Genomic DNA, 19,400 nt, shown 5'->3' on the forward strand with positions numbered 1-19,400 from the left:
CCCTTCAATGAGATTATCCGTAAAGCATGTATGGTGATTAGATGGAGATGCTAAGGACAATGGTTTAGATGTAAAAGACAATGTTCACTTATTACTCTATACATTATATATCATTTATTAAAACCATGTTTGAACACTTTCATTATATTTGTAATTAATTTTAATTTACAGTTAAAATAGTAAGAGAAATAACTCAGATGTGATTAAAAAATAACTTCCTTTCAAAAATTTAGAATGAGGCCTACGGATGATGAGTCAGTGGTTAAGAGCACTTGCTATTGCAGACTTGGGTCATCTCCTAGCACCAACATGGCAGGCTTACAGCCATACTCTGGGGAAATTCAACGCCTTCCTCTGACCTCCCCAGGCACAAGGCATACACACGATGAACATATACACATGTGGACAAAACACTCACACACATTAAATAAATAAAGCTAAAACAAATTTAGTTTCAAATAAAGCTAAAACAAATTTAGTTTCAGGAAAGCCAAAAATACTCACTTAAAAGTGCTATGCCACAGATCAAGCACGGCCAGCATCGTAGGGTTCATTGCATTCAAGTGATCCCTAATATAACTACAAGCAGACAGGAAAGATCTCCTCCACGGCTTTGGCAAAACTTCCATTCTGAAAACAAAAAGGAAAAATTGAGTTATCCTCTTTAAAAATTGAAAGGAGTGTTGGCTTGGACATTTAGCTCAGCAGTAGACCACTTGCCTCGCACATATAAGGTTCTGGGTTTGATCTTGAGCACTGCAAAATGTTTTGTTTGTTTGTTTACAATAAATATATATTTTGAGTAGTAATTAGTTTTGTTTTTATATGATCCATCAGAAATTACAAAATATGTAATTATATCTTAAGACATACACTCTGGGTACCATAACTTAATTTTGATAATAATCATGAAATTTGTTTTAAATACTTAACACAAAGTACAAAGTATTCTTGTCTCTAAATCCTCGAGTCTATAAATCCTAGTGAGTGTATAAATGACTTAGAATAATCAGATGGGTAGGAATAACAGTGAGCTAGCTTTTCTACATGAAGGCTCTAGCCTCACATCTATTGCTGTGATAAAATGCTCTGACAAAAAGCAATGTAAGGGAGAAGGAGGTTTTCTAGATGATAGCCCATCATAGAAGGAAAGCCATAGCAGCAGCAGCAGCTCCAAACAGCCATCCTGTCATATCAGTCAAGAGCAAAGAGAGAATATACACATTCAGGGTCCAATCTTAGCAATAGTGTCACCAACAGTGGGCTAAGTCTTCTTATATCCATTAACATCCAAGACAGTCCTCCACAGTCAAGCCCTTCAGCCAACCTGATCTATCTAATGCCTTAATAGGAGTTTCATCAAGATGATTCTAGATTGACAGATTGATAGTTAAAAATAACTGGTACAAATTATATGTTATATATGATTTATGTTCTGTGGTTAGTATAATTTCATTATGACAATAATTTAAAATCATATTTAAATCACTAACATAATACATAATTTTTGTCTCTATATATTTGACCCTACTGAGTCCATATATAACTTAAAATGATGAAATGGAAATAATAACGAGGTAACTTTTTATATATAAAGACCCCTAATATCAGGATACACAACATTTACATTTTTGCTTTATTTTTCAAATCATGGTAACGGATAGCCGGGCAATGCAGTAACACATGCCTTTAATCCCAGCACTCCCAAGGCAGAGGCAGGCAGATCTCTGATTTGACATCAGCCTGCTTTATATAATGAACTCCAGGAGAGTCAGGACTCTATCCATAGAGAAACCTTGTCTCAAAACATCAAAAACAAAGAAATAAACAAAAATGGTAAGGTTGTAGTCCAGCTTGCCTATGGAAATCCCCCTTGATCTTTTCACCTGTCAATGTATGTGTAAGTATCATTTGCAAATCAGACACACTCTACCATTCTTATTTGAAAACATATTTATGTTGTAGCCCTCATGGCTTGTGTAAACCATCCTTTGCATAAAGGAGACAGACCAGCTTTGTTGTTCAGAATACAGATATTCCTTGACTTAGACTTTTTAGTCTTCTGGCTCTAGTTAGTTAGTTATTTAGTTAGTTAGTTAGTTAGTTAGTTAGTTAGTTAGTTTTTCTAGACAGGGGGGTCTCTCTGGGTAGCCCCTGATGTCCTGGAACTTGCTTTGTAGAGCAGGCTGGCCTGGAACTCACAGAGATACACCTGTCACTGCTCCCCAAGGGCTGGAATTAAAGGGAATTAAATGCTTGACTTGAGTTTTCAGGTTCTGTGATGTTGGAAGAAAAACACATTTGGATTTTGTCTTTATCCTGAGCTAGCCATAGGCTCCAGTCAGTGCTCTTAAAACGCTAGGCACTGTGGAATAGCAGGCCTTGCAGCAGGTAGGATACACGTGAAGGGCCTTGCAGAGCCCCAAATCACTAAGCTGTGAGACAGTCCAGTATTTCAGAGGCATTTTTGACAGTATTTTCAAGCATCTGTATATTTAAACATGTTCACTTTGAGGCTACAATTTTTATTGCCTGTTTTATTTAAACATTTGGGTTAAGCATTTGACTTTAAACATTTCCGGTTGACACAATTACTCTAAGTGTTAAAGATTTCAATCAAATTCCATTTGTTTGACTGGACCTTGGCTCAGTTTCAACACTACTTAACCTATGCATGGGACCTGCAGCTGAGGGAAGCCCATTGTTGTTTTAACCTTAAAAAGAAAAAAAGTGATGGCTAAATTTCTTCTCTCCATCCTTAGGAGCCATCTGGGAAGTACTCACACTGTGAATCTAGCCACTAGCAGCCATCGAAGTACCTGAAAGTAGATTCTGGGTGCATCACTCTTAAATTCAACCTTGGTAGAAAGAACTCAACGGGCAGATGCTGCTATAAGCTCGAAAAGCGATTCTAATGGACTTTAATTCACAAATTTTAAAATGTCTTTTCTTCTAACTTTTCCTGGTTTTCTACATAGGGCTTATAATGCTGGTAACTCTTGCCTTTACTTCTGCCTCACATCTCTATCCAGTCAAGACTTCTTTTCCCTGTATCTAGTTGTTGTATAAATATAAGCTCACTAGAGGGTACCCCAATTGCCACACATAATGATCCCTTGTAACAAAGAGAAGCCAGATTCAGTTGTGTCCCCAGTTCCCTATGGCCGTTAATGTTTATGTCTTTAGAGGGAAGATTATGAGGACAGTGACAGACATGAAACAGGCAGTTTAAGGACATGGATTTTCATTCCTGTCTTTGGCCATAAACCAAGACATTTGCAGGGCAGTGGTGGCGCATGCCCTTAATCCCAGCACTCAGGAGGCAGAGGCTGGTGGATCTCTGAGTTCAAGACCAGTCTTATCTACATGAGCTAGGTCCAGGACAACCTCCAAAGCCACAAAAAAACCCTGACTCAAAAACAAAACAAACAAACCAAAAAACATTCTTGGTCCTATCCTATCTGGAGGTCAGAAATGCTAAACAGTGTATTGGAAGTATGATCCTTTATCTGGTTCCTAAGTAAGTTTAGGGTCATATATTCAAGGAGGAGGATATTACAGTGGCTTTGATCAGGGCTTGTGCCAGTCCATTAGGAGAAGCTATTTCTCTGGCTTGAGCAGAGAACCCACATTTCAAGCTATAAAAACAGACGGGTTGACTCAATTATGTAGCAACACATTTTGGAAGAAAAAAAAAAAGCCGATAAACCTCTTACATTAAAAGAGATAGGAACTTTTGCTGGACCACACAATCAGAATTAATAACACACCTCAAGGACACTTAAAAGACTTATGACTGCTGTCCTACTGTGTGTCAGTATGTATGTTTAATCTGCCTCTAAGAGACACTATACATTGTAACAACCAAACTGACTTGTCTTACATTTCCTATGTAATCAACAATTACAATCTGAGTTACTGAACAGCTGTAGTCTTAAATTACATACTTTTCATGCCCTGACCCAAGAGTAATGCATGTGTTTATATGTGAGTAATGATAACAATTGGATGAAAGTAGGATAATAGTAGCCTTACAAAATGAGTATCTATCATAAATGCTGAAGACAACACACAGATATTGCTTGATAAATAATGATATTTATAATAGTTTTTGTTATCTGGGTCATTTGGAGTCAGTGACTTAATATCTTGCAAAACTGTTAAAATATCTTGCATCCCTCCCCCATGTGCTGTTTTCTGTGCTATATAATGAGAGAGAGAGAGAGAGAGAGAGAGAGAGAGAGAGAGAGAGTTCTTTATTTAGGACACACACAGGGGAGATGAAGCAGATTCACAAGATTCACAAGACAACATCAACATTCAGGAAGCCCTTTGTTAGGGACAAGTACACCAGAACCACACACACACACACACACACACACTGGGGGGGGGGGACAAGCAGAATCACAAGACAGTATTCAGGCAGGCACTTATTCAGACAACAAATAGGACACCGGAAGACATAGGGACAGTGGAGCAGAGAATTCAAATCTGGGCTTGTTCTTGGTAAATGACACCGAGGAGGGATGCTTTGATTTTTTTTTTTTTCCTTAATGTGACACCAACACACTATTGGCAACTCTGAGTTTATTATGGTATTCAAACGGACCCACAGTTGGATCAGTCAATCATACAGGACCACCCCTCAGGAAAATGGAGTTTCCTCTAGAAAGGAGGGCTCATCTTAAAGCATGCTAACAAGCTGGGAAAAGTAATTACCCCATGATTTTCATCCCAGCACAGTTCTAAAGTTGCCCTGAAGTCATTGGGTCTGCCCATCCTTCTGTGTGCTAAGAAATCCTGGCTTTCTTACTCCTTCTAGAATGTTCCTTTCCCTGCACGTGGCTGCTTGTTGTTGCCACATGACTGGCCTCCACAGCAATTTGAAGGGCTTGATTTATTTTTGCATTTTTTTCTCCATTCCCCTCCTCTGATGAGAGTTACAGTTTGCTCATCTTGGGTTTTTTCCCTTTTAGCCCCTAATAAAATGGACTTCCAGTTTTCTTATGAGGCTGTTCTTAAACTCCTTTACTAATGAGACTATGAATGCCAACGGACCCAAATTTCCATAGTATCACCTCTAGAAACAGCAGACCTTAGCTCAAAAAAGGAAATGTTTCCATTCCCTTCTCCCTTCTGTTTCTACTCCATAGTCCCCAGTGGACAACAGCTTCTCATGCCTAAGCTAGAGAACTCCTCCACAGAAACATCAATAATTAAAAAAAAAAATCCGTTTTATTTTTCAAACATTGAAGAGCTGTACTCCAAAATGCTCCTTTGAAGGAAAATGGGTACATTTTTATCATATATTTTGTACTTTAATCCATAAATAAATTGAAATATTCTATGGGTACACTGATCTTTTTCAGTGTTCCAAATGTTGTACAAACTCACCAACTTTTCATGGCTCTACTGTACCTGAAGCCTGATCTACATGCCATGAAGGCAAGGCAGCCACACCAGGTTCTTTCCACAGCAGGTTTTTTCAGTTGGGTTGGTTGGATAGATGGTTTGGTTTTGTTTTTGAGACAGGGCAGACTCAGTCTGAAGTCTGCCCTCAAATTCACTTATGAGAAAACTGTGTAGATAGGTGTAACATATAAATTAGAAGCACATGTGTGAGAAAATGAAAACATGAATGGGGCTGTTTTTAGTTTGACAGTAGTTACATATTGTTGATCATACAGAGTGGACACCATCAGTGAAAAACCCTGCTCACTTACTCAGCACGATGCGGTGGGAGTTCCATAGTTTTGCTATCATCCTCTTTTTCTCTGGGGTCTTTTAAAACAAAGTCAACTAAGGAAAAATTGAAAAGTTTGGATGAATAACCTTACATTAATTACATCAGATTTCCAAGAAAAATTCTGTTGGAACTAATCACTTAAACTGTGTTGGTTTTGTAATAAAGAAAAACTTGTGCATTTGTGAAGTCTGTCTTTAAGAGTGTGTGTTCTCTTTCTTAACAATCTGTTTCTGTTGTCTCATTTGAAAGTGGTAGTTGACTTCAATATTACATTTTCCTTTAGAGTTGTTCCATCAAAAGCACTCTTGTTGAATTGTGGGTCAGCAAGAGAGGAGAATTTCTTGCACTGGGGAAAGACACATTACCTTGTTGCATTTGAAATTACAAAAGAGCACCACACAGCACAAAACCAGCAAAGCTGGCTCCTTCTGTGCCTGTCCTCTGTGTCTTCAGTCACAATTGACTCTATTTTCCTGCCTGTGTTTCAAGAACCTATGCAAAAATCACACTGCTTAAAATTCTTCAGACTGTCCTTTCACCTTCCAATGCCTTAAAGGGGCACTGAAGCCCCTCCAAGATACTGTCCCTTTCTCCAAATGCACCATAGGCTTTGGCCATCGCAGTGGTCTGCAAGTCTAGAACCCCCTTTTAAACATGTCTGCTGTTGCACATGCTGTCACCTGGACCAAGCATGTTATTTAGTAGACGTGCTTCAAGAATCCATTCAGGAACTGGGAATACACTTGTGATGCAAGAACTAAGCAGGAGGATCACAAGTTCAAAACCTCCCAAGGCTACATAGTGAACTCAGGCCAGCCTTAGCTATTCAGGGAGGCCCTGTCTTACCCCCACCTCTTATCCCACCACTCCAAAGACTGCTTCCTAGGTAACGGTGACCTCCTATTTCTTGTGGATCTCCTCCTCACTGCACTTGCTAGGCAGGCTCCCTTATAGTTTAGATATTTGGCTATCTCTCTCATTATGATCTATTACCAGGAATGCCTGTTCTCCAAAGGGTTAAATCACTCCATGCATGTGATTTCACAAGCCTCTAGTGGAGCATTCATCATGCATGCTGTACTATCACAAACAATTGAAAAACTTTCTTAAAAGTACATATTCCAAGGTCCTGCCTCCTTGTTTTGATTGGGCCAGGAACTGCTATTTGAAAAAATTACTCTTATTACCTAGTCATACTTAGAGTCAACCTGTTAAGTCCATACCATGGCCCAACCAATTTCTTACATAAAAGGTCTTAAAAAACACTTCCACTTTGTGAACCACAAGGTCTCTTCTGTTCAGCTGCTCAACTCTGTTGTAACTCAAAGCAGTCATACACAGTGTGTTAAAAAAAAAATTAGAATGACTGTGTACCAGTGAAACCTCATTTACAAAAGACATACTAGTCAGGCATGGCTTCTGACCCATAGTTGGCCACCTTTTGGTCTGTAGCAAAAATGTAATCATCCATATTTGAATTTCTTATCGGTAATATTAACGATAATTGGTGGTTAAAATCTTTGATAATTATTCACCTAGGCACACACTGCATGCATACACAATGTACTTGCATACACACATGTATGTACCCACACATGCACAAACACACAAATAAATACACATTCACATGCTTTGTTTCTCATACCTATACCAAGAAACTTTTAAGCCAGGAAGCATCCTGAAGGGAAGGCATGCTTCACAAGTGTCTAATGCTTTCTACTGACTGATACAATACATATTATAAGGGTCTGGAAATAGTGTTTTATTACTTTCCTCAGTGTTGTCCTTTAATGAGGGATAATATATTTATAAGTAAAAAATAATTAGGTATACATTATGTTTTAAATAATAATTGACTGAGGTCTTTTTAAAAATAATTTATTTTAATGTGCATTGGTGTTTTTGCCTGCATGTGAGAGGTGTCAGATCCCCTGGAACTGGAGGTACAGAGAGTTGGGAGCTGCCATGTGGGTGCTGGGGATTGAACCCCAGTCCTCTGGGAGAGCAGCTAGTGCTCTTAACTGCTGAGCTCTCTCTCCAGCCCACTGACTGGGGTCATAAGGAACATACCAATGTGGTAAGAAACTGCATTATTAACAAAATGAAGTGTCAAGTACAGTTAGTAACTTTTGATTCAAAAATTACCTAGAACAACACACTTGAATTAGAAAACAGAGCTACAACAATTTACCTATGGATTTCTTCACGCTAAGAAGATAATCCTCTCTCATTTCATCTGACAAGACTGTTATGCTGTCGGTGAGGACTTTCAAATGTTGTGGAACCAAATCCAATACGTGCTCCAGCCAAGAATCTTCCATTGGGGCCACATGATCTGTATCAATTCCATGATGAATGTAATAGTAATATCTCTGTAGGAATGAGGAGGGAGGCAGGGGAGTTAGTACTACAATAAGGGAGTGTGTTTGTCAAAACACAAAACCACAGGGGAAATGCAAGTCTGTGGATAAGAAAGAGTTTTTAAATCATAAAGTGTTTTGTGTAATTCATGTAAGCACTGTTGGGGATCTCTTAATTCTTTTAAATGCTACTCCCTGGAAGCAAAAGCCTCCTTCTCAGTTTGTAACTATACCATAAGCATCAAAGTTATATCATCAAATGCATGATGCTCTGAATAGAGTATATACTAAGTACATTTTTTTTTTCTTCACAAGAGATCATTTATTAATCCAGGTAGAAAAGTTACAGTGTTTGCTTTCTGATTCAGGCAGAAAACAGCAGCAAACGATCTTGCAGGTGCAATTTTTAAGAAGAGAAAAAAGGGGAGGTCTATGTTAGAGTGGGTGAGGATGCACATCTTGATTTGGGCATGTTAATTAGGTAAACCAGAGGGGGCTCTTGATTGCTGGACCTTGATAGTCAACCTCAGGGGGGAGGAAATGGTAAAATAAGGGAATAGGCCTTGATGGCTATGTAATCTAATGGCTTTTAGTAAGGCACAGGGAATGGGAGAGAAGAGCAAGGCCTGCCAGAGCCATGCTCCCCACATGTGAGCCAAAGTCCTTTCGTATCTAACTGGTAAGGGAAGTGCCCATGTGTATCCCCTCTTGTCTTCCTGTGTTACCTAAGTTCAAGGAAAAGAAACATATGTATGCCAGAAACTTGAATGTGCATTAAGAAACAGACATAATCAAGAAGGCCTGCTTTCTTATTTTGATAATCAGAAGTCGGTCTTAAAAGCTGCCTTCCAGACAATATCCTTCCACACTAACTCTAGAAATATACAACAAAATTAGGTTGTTCTAATTGTACTATGTGGAAGTCTGAACAAGAATGGACAACATAGGCTCATATTTTTGCAAGCTTAGTTCCCAGTCGATGAACTGTTGGGACGGATTGATTAAGATCTGTGGCCTTGCTGGAGGAGGTATATCACTAGAAGTGGGTCAAGGCCCAGTGGCTGGCTGCTGCCCCTACTTCTCTCTCTCTCTCCCTCTCCCCCCTCTCTCTCCTCTCTTTCTCTCCCCCTGTCTGCCTGCCTGCTTACATATCAGGATATAACTCTCAGCTACTTCTCTAGCTCTGTGCCCATCGGCATGCTGCCATATGCCCTACCGTAATGGTAATGGACTAAACCTCTGAGACTGTAAACAAGTCCCCAGTGAAATGATTGCCTTTATAAGAGCTGCCTTGGTCATGATGTCTCTTCATAGCAGCAAAACATTAAGTAAGACAGCCTATTTATATCCTTTATTGTAATATTATAAATATCATATGTGTTAGTGCTCACTTTAAAATCGGTAATTTTTCATTCTTTGTAATTATTTACACACAACTCAGGGCAAAAATTAAACTTCAATATATTTCAGATTCACAATGTTCACTCTTTTGTTTATATGTGAGAGTTTATCTTGTGTGTAAGAGTATTTTGTCTGCATGTATGTCTGTTCACTACAGGAGTATATGTTGTCACAGAATCTGGAAAAAGGTATTAGGTTCCCTGGAACTGGAGTTATAGACAGTAGTGAGTCTCCATGTGAATGCTGGGGATTAAACCTAGGTCCTCTAGAAGAGTAGCCACTGCTCTTAACCTTTGAGCCACCTCTCCAGCCTACAAAGTTGAAGGTTTTGTTTGTCTGTTTGGTTGGCTGGCTGGCTGGTTGGTTTTGGTTTTCATGACAAGGTCTCTCTGTATATAACTTTGGCTGTTCTAGAACTTGTTCTATAGACCAGGCTGACCTTGAACTCACAGAGATCTGCCTGCCTGTCCCTTCCAAGTGCTGGGATTAAAGGTGTGTGACACTGCCACCAAGCAACAACGTAGAAAGTTTTAATGTTTACATTTCTAAAATTTACTGTATTTGAAATAACTGAATTGCTACTTCTAAAATAAATTAATGTACTTTTCAAAATGTACATTATCGTGATTCAGAGAATCGTAAGAGAATAAGAGAGCAATGGTGCACAAAGGTACATGTAACAGAAATGAGCTTTAAGGTGGGATCAGGCAGAACTGAGATTCCTTCATTGTGGTCTTAGGGGCAAGGAAGAGTGTGCTTTCTCCCCTTAATCTAATAGAACAACTTGATGCAGCTCTCCATTCCTGCATACACAGTGAAGCAGAAGGAAGGCCAGAACAATCGCAAGGGCATACAACATTTTGGGTCCTCCCTCTATTTGCAATTCTACTAACAAAAGAAGTGAGTTGTTACCAAGATGTCTTTCTCTATTGCAGAAGTGGTTGTTTTTGAGATCATGCTCTCATCAGGGACAGCAGAGTCTAAGCGACCATCTTGTTGCCTAGGACAGTGACAAACACAGATGACTCAAAAACATACAAAGGCGGTTCAAACTCAAAACCTTGATATAAAAACACAGGAGTGTTCTCTATTAAATCACCAAGAAAAATAAATGGCTGAACACATTTGCTTGATGTGACGGTCCTCCTAGAATGTCCTTTTCTCTGTATGCATGGGGAGACAATTACAAGTGCTCTCCCGGACCTGCTTCATGGTGATCATCCCTTGAAGTAGCCTTAGCTCATTTGCTTTCACTACTACAGAATCGAGTTCTCTCTTCTTTGGATTTGCAGGACATGTTCTTACATTATCCTAAAATATGTAGAGTAGTTTTTTTCATTTGAAATGAAGTGATGACAAAAAGTTCAAGTGCTGCTTTGCAGAAAACACAAACATACTCCCCCAAAGACTTTTTCTCGGAAGTCTAGACATCCCAAGCAACATTTGAGACTCATACATCCCTTTATGCTTTTTATTGCATGTGTGTCCATAAAACTCCTGTTATGATTGTAATTCAGTTCAAATGCTGTGGCAGATATGAGCCACACTCTGTGCCTTTTTCTGAAGCCTCACTGTGTAGCAGGCATAGATAGCTTTAGCATAGCTTCTACGTTCAGCTCTAACTTCTACATTGAGCTCCAGAACCCAGTGTGATCTGCCAATACAAATAAACGGTCCTGAATCAGTGCCTATGCCCTCACTGACTGAAGAACAGATGCAGAAAATTGATCGACTATGTTCCTCAGAAACCGTATCAAAGTAGGTACTCAGGATATATCTTTTAATTTCTTTCCTAATTCCAAGAACCCAATGTTATGTGAACTTCATATTTGTGTTTTTAAAATATGTAAAAAGAGTCCATTTACTTTAACACATGATAGGTGATCAATAAATCTTTAACAGATAACAGGATGTTAATATGAAAGTAGTGGGAGATCTTCAAAGTATGAAGTAGCCAAAAAGACAAGAATTGATTACCCTAACCACAAATGTAATCTCACTATGCTGTTGCTCTCCTAGTAAAGAACTAATGAAATAATACTCTATTTTCAGGTCATCAAGGTTGGGTTCACAATCTGCCACTATAAGGTGCATGACTTCAGTAAGTGGTACTTGTGGTTCTTTCTAATTCACCTTTCTCATCCTTGCCAGCCTTCTGGCATCCTGGGCACTGCCCTTTCATCCTTTGGGAGGATAATACCTAGAAGGACGGGGTGGGACAGGAGAGTGCTAGAGGTGTAGAAACCACTACAGACATTCTCAGTGAGTGTCAGCATCCTTTCGGCTCCACAATCACATAATTCCACCATTCTAGGGCTACGGGCCTACTCACCAGAAACGTTAAGAGCTATTCACCACTGATCAAGCCTTCCAAAGTTTTGGAAGTATTATTTCTAAGCCTCATGTGTACTGTTGAAATACATAATTATCCCCACTTCACAGATGAAGAAACTAGATGTCCAAAGAAATAGCTCCCCTTTGGCCACACAGCTAATTTTGTGTGGAAAGAGGGATCAGGGTCTCACTTTGTGCCTCTGAGCAGCTATGCTCTTTCCAGGATAAGGGTATCCCATTCAGAACTAAAAATATCTGAGGAGGAGATACCTAGTGAAGAAAAACAGGATATACTTTATTTCTCAAAAGTGAAAAATAACTATATTGATATCACTGTTTATAACATTAAGAGGCCTTTGGCTCACAATAGCAGCACAGCAATCCCTTCTTCAAGTAGGTAAACAGAAGTGGGATGATTTTAAACTATGGCTATAAGGAGATGAGAAGAAAATCAGCCACTGAGGAGACAGGCACCAGAGGGCAGGCAACACAGTTTAAATGCTGTAGCCCATCTGTCACAGAAGGAAGCAAGCAATCCACCTGGGCCCTCACCCTGGAGTCAGTGTGTACCAAAGGCGGCAGAAAACCAGGTTGTCTCGATAGCTAATTACACAGAAAATTAGGCAGCTGAATGGGAACGACACATAGCCCAAAGGCAAAAATGTTCCAAACACAGCTCCAGAATAGAAAATATGATTAGATCAATATCAAGCAAATTAATTGAAATAGTAATTAATAATTTCCCAGAAAGGGAATTTCAGATCCAGGTGGCCTCACTAATGAGTTCTGTCAGTGAAGAAATCCAACCAGCTCTACAGAAACTTCTTCGAAAAACAGAGAAGGAAATAAAAAAAATCCAGTCACAATTCATTTTATAAGGACAGTAGAGATCTGATAACAGAGCTGGAGCCATAACATGGCAGGCCCAAATTGTTTACCTTGTTTAAAAACTCATCTCAAATTAGCAAATCTCTGTCTTCCAGCTGAGCAAGATGCTGGAAGAAGAACAAGCCGAGAGGAAGACAGTGGCCTGAGACCTGCTCCTGAGATGCCCTAAGGGTGGTGAATCCTCTGTGTCTAGGATCAAGGGTGTAGGATCGAGGGTATTGGCCAGGATATCCAGGGGGAAAGAGGTCCCCAGGGCTTTGTCAGGTGACCCAACCACATCTGGCAGCTGCAGCACAAGTCTCTCTGGTGATTAACCAGCTCCCTGGGCCTGGGGTGGTCAAACAGCTTTCTGCAGCTTAAACCTGATAAAAGCAAGAGAAGCAGAACTGCCCTGATGAAGAGAGCAGTCCTTCAAGCAGGGGTTGATACTGCAACGACCTTGGTAGAGGTCAAGAGGACTTAGCGTGATGGGAGATGTCATTCTGTAAATATGTTTCTCATACAGGTTAATGAATAAAGCACTGTTGGCCAATAGGAAAGGAAGACAGGAGGGACTAGGAGACAAGGAGGAAAGAGGAAGTAGTAAGGAGGAGTCAAGATGGAGAGACGGGAGAGAACAGAACTGCTGTCCCCTGCTCACGTGGAAATACATAGAAATGGGTTAATAATTAAGGCAGAGCTAGCTGATAAGAAACTAGTACCTGGCCAACAAAATTATATCAAATACAGCGTCTCTGTGTGTTAATTGGGGCTGCCATGGCGGTGGGACAAGACCAGCAGCGGGAGAAAAAACAATATTCCTTACATCAGCGGGTATTGGTTGCACAATGATGTAGCCCTATCCATTTGTTGCTTTTCCTGTCTATCCTGTGTTACAAAGTGGGGGCACCTACTTGGCCATCAAGGAGAAAGCCAGGCTGGGCAGCTGGTGGGCAGGGACACATGAGCCACTGATGCATTTTCATGTTAACTGGATAAGCTGGTGGAAGCTACCAGAACCAATTACAACAGCAGTGGTGGGAGGCAATGTGGCTTCACTGCCTGTCTGGAAAGGGCAAGGGACTTGCCACCAAACTAGATTAGAGGCATGTCACTGAAGTTCCTGGACATATAGTTTTTAAATTGTTCTTCAGTAGATTTAGCAAATAAAATCCACTAATATTGTAGAGATGGTACACGATGACTGAGTAAAACGTAGGAAAGCCATTAGGGAAATGTATCCTATAATGATAGAATAAAGGACTCATCTCAGTAAAGAAAAACGTAGCACTTATTCACAACAAAACCTCTCACAAACTCGAACACTCAGCTTTCAGTTTCATTTACATATTCAGTTCAGAGATTACAATTTTCTGTCTTCTGCTTTAATTTAGTTAAAAGTCTTATTGTTATAAGCAGAAAAGCTGGAATGATATATGTATTAAGCAAAAGGTGATACAGAATGAAAGAAAGGTTAAAAAACCCTGAGGCAAAACATAGATGAAGAGAAACAGGTTATATTAAGTTATAAGATCTAGTTGGGCAAGCATAAGATAAGGCCAAGCATTCATAACCAATAATGAGTTCCTGTGTCTTTATTTGGGAGGTGGTTGGTGGCCCAAAAGAAACCCTGCTATGACTTCTCTTCACAGCAGATGGAGACTATCACAGAAAACCACAACTGGCCTAAATGCAGGGAACAACTTATCATGGGATACACAGCCCTAAAACTATATAAGACAACTCTGCACCTAAGACTCAGGGAACATTGAATAACTGAGAGCAGAAAGACTTTAAGTACCAAAAGGACCAGGAAGTCTGCTATGAGAGAATGTTTCCTAGAAATGACAGGAAGCTATACCCATGATACCCCTATATTATGGTTGCATAAATAAGACTTGAACAATGATAACACCATCAGACATGCTAACATGAAAGGGCAAAAATCTCACAGGGGGTCCTCCCTTACACAAAGAAATACAGGCAACTAACAGCTACTAAGACTGAAAGAGTTTGTCTTTCCTATGTGTGAACCCCCAGTTGACCCACCCCCTGGGGTAAGCCCTGAAATACTATACATACAAGTAGCACTAAACTGATTCGGTGAGTTGTATTTATCTACATGTGGAGGGTGTGGGGTGTGTGTATAATATTAATTAAGATAAAAGGCCATGAATTTGAAAGGAATCAGGGGGAGTCATGAAAGGGGTTGAAGGGAAAAGACATGGGAGAGGTTGGAGGAAGGAAAGGGGAAGGGGGGAAATGATACGAAGATTTTTAAATAAAAAAGAAAATGTCAAGGCAGAGGCAACAAAAATACTGAGGTTGTAGCTGTGCCTATGTGGCTGGGGTCTTGGGTCTTCGCACTCAAGTAAGGAAGAAGCTAATACTACAAGCCCAGGTGAAATGGGGACTTAGACTGAGACCCTGCACCAAACTGAAACCTGAGATGCATTCTTCTTTCAATGAAATGAGCCTAGAAATTACAAGAAGCTGAATCAAGAAAGTTCACCTCAGTCACTCTATGCTCTTATACCTACCGAGTTTGACTGGAGCCCTTGAGACTGACCAATCAGCACACCATAAGGATCCAGGATAGTAAGGGAGGCAAGGAAGGAAGGCATAAAGGACAGGAAAAAAGCAAGCTCATGTTCCTTGATGGGTGTAGTGGCACCATGTCACCAGTCCCAGGCATTCCTGAGGCTGAGGAAAAAAATGATCCCAAGTTCTAGCCTAAAAAGCAAAACAGTATGTCAAAATAAAAATTAAAAGAGGATTGGGTTTATACTTCAGTAATTCAGTACTTGCTTGAGCATGCATGATGCTGTGGGTTCAACCACCAATACTAGAAGTAGAGGAAGAAAAGTGTTTCTTTTACAGGCTCTCTTTCCCCTCCCCCCCCCCATTGATTTGGTATTGATTTTATACCATGTGATCTGGATGTGCTCACGCAAAGAAAACAACAAAACAACACATGTGGGATAATGTGGTAACAGTCTTGTGGCATCTGTCAAAAGCAAACTTAAAACCACTCTGCAGCTGGAAGCAAAGGCAAATGCCTTCATCTCCTCCAGCACTTGGGGGTCAGTAAGATCCTGGCTCAAAATGAAAAGATAAATACACATTTTGACACCACATTCTCAAGCCACCTGTGAGAACACACACATGTCCCACTTGCTCTGTTCATCTCAAGAGGTTCAGATAGTGAAGTGGCCCATGGCAGCAGAAAGCAGCCATCTGTGGGTGAGTCACTGGCCACAATGGGTCACGAAATCGCAGGTGTCCCACAAGCACCCTGAGAGTCAGAATGAAGCAACAGAGGGCACTAAACAACTTGTACAAGCTGTGTGAGAACAGCAAAGAGGGAGTCACCTGGGCCTATGTGGCTCTCCATGGAAAGCTTCAAAGCTCAGGCTAGGTGAGGCCACCCATGCTCATACTGCTCGACATCACATCCTAATTCCTGCGCCACATGAAGAGACCATCAACATCACAGCAGTCACCATATCACCTGAACAGACATGGGGTAGTGTGGGGACAGCACACCACATCCTCTGCCAGCCACCATGATGACAGCCAGAACTCCCAGATGGTTTCTGCTCACTTGGCTGGCATCAAATATTAGCACAGGCACTTTTATAAGTAATGGCATTTTAAAGTGGGACCTATTTAAGAGGGGTAATCTCAAACACTTTCAGTCTCTATTTTTATAGTAACCTCACTGTAACAGGGATTTGAGGCACCCTCCGGAGATGTGCAGAGTGCTAGTATTTTCAGCTTACTTCCCAGGGCTCTGCTAGGGTAACATGCCAGTCAACTTGTGAAACTCACATAATGACATTGACGAGAGTGCTTCTGAAATTCTCTCGTTCCTTATGTGGAGATTTGACCTTTGATCTGGAAGTCGACGGTCCAGCTCGGCTATCATCAATCTGGTCCATTAACTTGCCTTTTCTTCCAAAGTACTCCATATACTCAGCTTAAATTTTAAAAACAAGTTGTTCTTGTGAAAGGTAAGCTAAAACATGTAAGTCCTTAGAATAAGGCACTGCAGCACCAGAAAGAAAAATACTATGCAATTTATGTTCTCATCTCAAAGAATCCTAATGCTTAATTTTAATATCAAAAGTTATTCAGCACTCCTTTAAGTTATCATAATAGGAGCCTCTTTTACTGTATGAATATTGTTGAATTGTATGGTCCTTTGTTTGGTGCAATAAATATTTTCAGTTGTATTTGTATCAGTCTCTTAAAAGGATAAAGATTTAAATTATGATTTAAAAAACAAAGTTATATTGTTCAAGAAATATTTAAAAGAACCATAATTTCAAAAACATTCTAATGGTAAATGTAATCAATCTGATAGTGCTATACATTAGGCTGAAACAAAATGTGTGTGTGTAGCTATGTGTGTACTTGTGTGCATATGCCACACAAATACATGGGTTGGGCTTGAATGACTAGCCAGCCAGTCTCAGGGATCCTTCCATCTCACCCAAGCACTGGGATTGTAAGGGCAAACTACCACACCTGGCTTCTTGTGTGGATGTGGAGAGCAAACTTGGGTCCTCGGGGCCTCGTGTTTTAACAGCCTGAGCTATCTCTTCAGACGCTAGAATAAAGCTATTTTTAAATGACGAATTTGGAAATGTTGTCTACAACTTAGAACAATCTTAGAAAAAAGTTCTCAGCCTTTGATGCAAAGGACCCATCAACATTATGGAGTAGGGAGGGCTGAGCTCATAAGGCCTCACTCAGGAGCCTTCAGCAGTCAAAGGTTGGTCCAGGAGGGGAAGACTGGTGTGCTTCAGTGGTAGTCACCAGGAAATAGCCTTTCCTATATAGACAACCCTAAATGAATTGAATGCAGAAGGGACTTGCTGGAAAGAAGTAGTTGGGGTTCTATGTGTAAGAGAGAGAAGGGATATGAAAAAATAATGGAGGAGAATATGATGGAATATATATATATATATATATATATATATATATATATGATGGAATATATATACATATATATATATTGAAATGGTGAGAGACAAAATTAGAATAAATATAAACGTTTCATGAAAAGCATTTACAATGGCCTTAAATAACCAGGAACTGGAAACAATTGTTCTATGATGGAAAATGTATGGAAGGAAAATTTTCTATATGATGTGTGCCACATACTTTATAATTTTATAGTTTTATTAACTATACATATAACTATACATATTTTAATCAAAATTTAAGGTTCTTACCATATGACTGCTCGTTTTTAAGAGTATAGGGTTCTAGACTCGGGTTGTCCTGTTTGATATTTAAATGGAATGATGGAGCAGCCTGCTGCCACTGGGGCTTAACTCCTGTCTAAAATAGAACATTTAAATATGATTAGTAAATCATGTAGAAGATGTTTCATTTAATCAATGAGTATTTCTATGAGTTGATATAGCATTGTCCTCTGGGAAGATGCATGGCCATCAGCAGCCAGTCAGATTTTATTTTGCCTGGGCATTACTGGGAAACATTACAGAAAGTCCCCTGCTACATGGTAATAAGTGCCCATTACCCAAACCTTCAGAGTCTATTCCACATAGTCTGCTCATTGCCCATGTCAGCCACTGTTTATAATTTCTCTCAACATGTTTTTGACTGATGAATAGTAGCATGAAATTCTTCATATCAAAATACACCATGCAGTGTTTCAGTACTTGTATACATTGTATAATGTCTAAGTGAGGTTAAACATATCTACATGAAAAATTATCATTTATGGTGAAAGCATTCAAATTCTGTTAGCTTTCTGAAACGTGCATTGTATATTAGCAGACATGAACACCTCAGCCTGTCTAGCTGTAACTTAGAGCCACATCCCCTGCCTCCTTAGTAAAATAATAATTCATTTGTTTCTTCTAAGTTGTCAAGTCTATCCTCACACAATTATTCATAATGATCTCTATTAATGTAACAAATATTTTTATCTTTTGCATTTCTATGATGTTAGGTTGTGGTGTCTCCGTTTTCATTTTGAAATTCTCTTTTAATTCTTTTATCTTTTCAAAGAAACGTGTTTGTTTCCCAGATTTTTTGCAGTGGGTTTGTCAGTATCCATTCCATGTAGTTATGTTCTGTTCTTTCTTAACCTCCTTGAGCCTTGGAGCTCAGTTCATTCCCAGGGTTCTATTTGTGGAGATACAATGGTGGGTTTCATGGTTATCATCTCTCTACTTATTGAATGCTATCTAGCCTTTCTTAGTGCTGCATTCCACACATTTTGAAATATTATCATCCCAATTTCATTTAATTTTTAAATTTCCTTCTTTATTTTCCCTTCATTTTTTGTTCAAAAGCAGCTTGTTTAATTCCCATGATTTGAATACTTTGCTGAGATTTTTTCATGATTTTTCATTTTAATTGCACTGTGGTTAGAAAAATATATTCCATATTTAAACCCCAAGAGCTACAAGAAGGCAATTCAATGGTGTTGAATTCAAGATAGCAATGAAAGAGAATAAACATTAAGTAGTCAGCATTTAACTAAATGCCCACTGTTTTTCCAATATGACAATGACCATTCTAAGTCAAAATAATAAAAAAGGAAGCCAGGATTCATGAGATCATTGTTAGAATTGCCCTTTATCATTAAAGGTCCATCTACACAGAGAAAATCAAATCCTCCCACTTTCAGTCCAGAAACTGAGGCCCAGAGA

The 19,400-nt window shown here is 39.5% G+C and overlaps 1 protein-coding gene across 1 annotated transcript in view; it reads right to left on the reverse strand.

Moving 5' to 3' along the window:
• The window catches only part of Dnah7 (dynein axonemal heavy chain 7), a 201,071-nt gene extending 184,386 nt beyond the window's left edge, over window positions 1–16,685 (reverse strand). Inside the window, exons 1-5 of the mRNA XM_051190199.1 lie at window positions 16,540–16,685; window positions 10,420–10,507; window positions 7,938–8,118; window positions 5,724–5,799; window positions 505–630 (exon numbers count right to left, since the gene is read on the reverse strand). Coding sequence (XP_051046156.1) covers window positions 505–630; window positions 5,724–5,799; window positions 7,938–8,118; window positions 10,420–10,507; window positions 16,540–16,679 — 611 coding nt within the window. The 5' untranslated portion in view covers window positions 16,680–16,685. The remainder of the gene's footprint in view (window positions 1–504; window positions 631–5,723; window positions 5,800–7,937; window positions 8,119–10,419; window positions 10,508–16,539) is intronic.
• Window positions 16,686–19,400: the final 2,715 nt, after the last annotated feature.

The sequence above is a fragment of the Phodopus roborovskii genome, unplaced genomic scaffold (assembly GCF_943737965.1).
Source record: "Phodopus roborovskii unplaced genomic scaffold, PHOROB, whole genome shotgun sequence".
In the NCBI taxonomy this organism is placed as follows: Eukaryota; Metazoa; Chordata; class Mammalia; order Rodentia; family Cricetidae; genus Phodopus; species Phodopus roborovskii.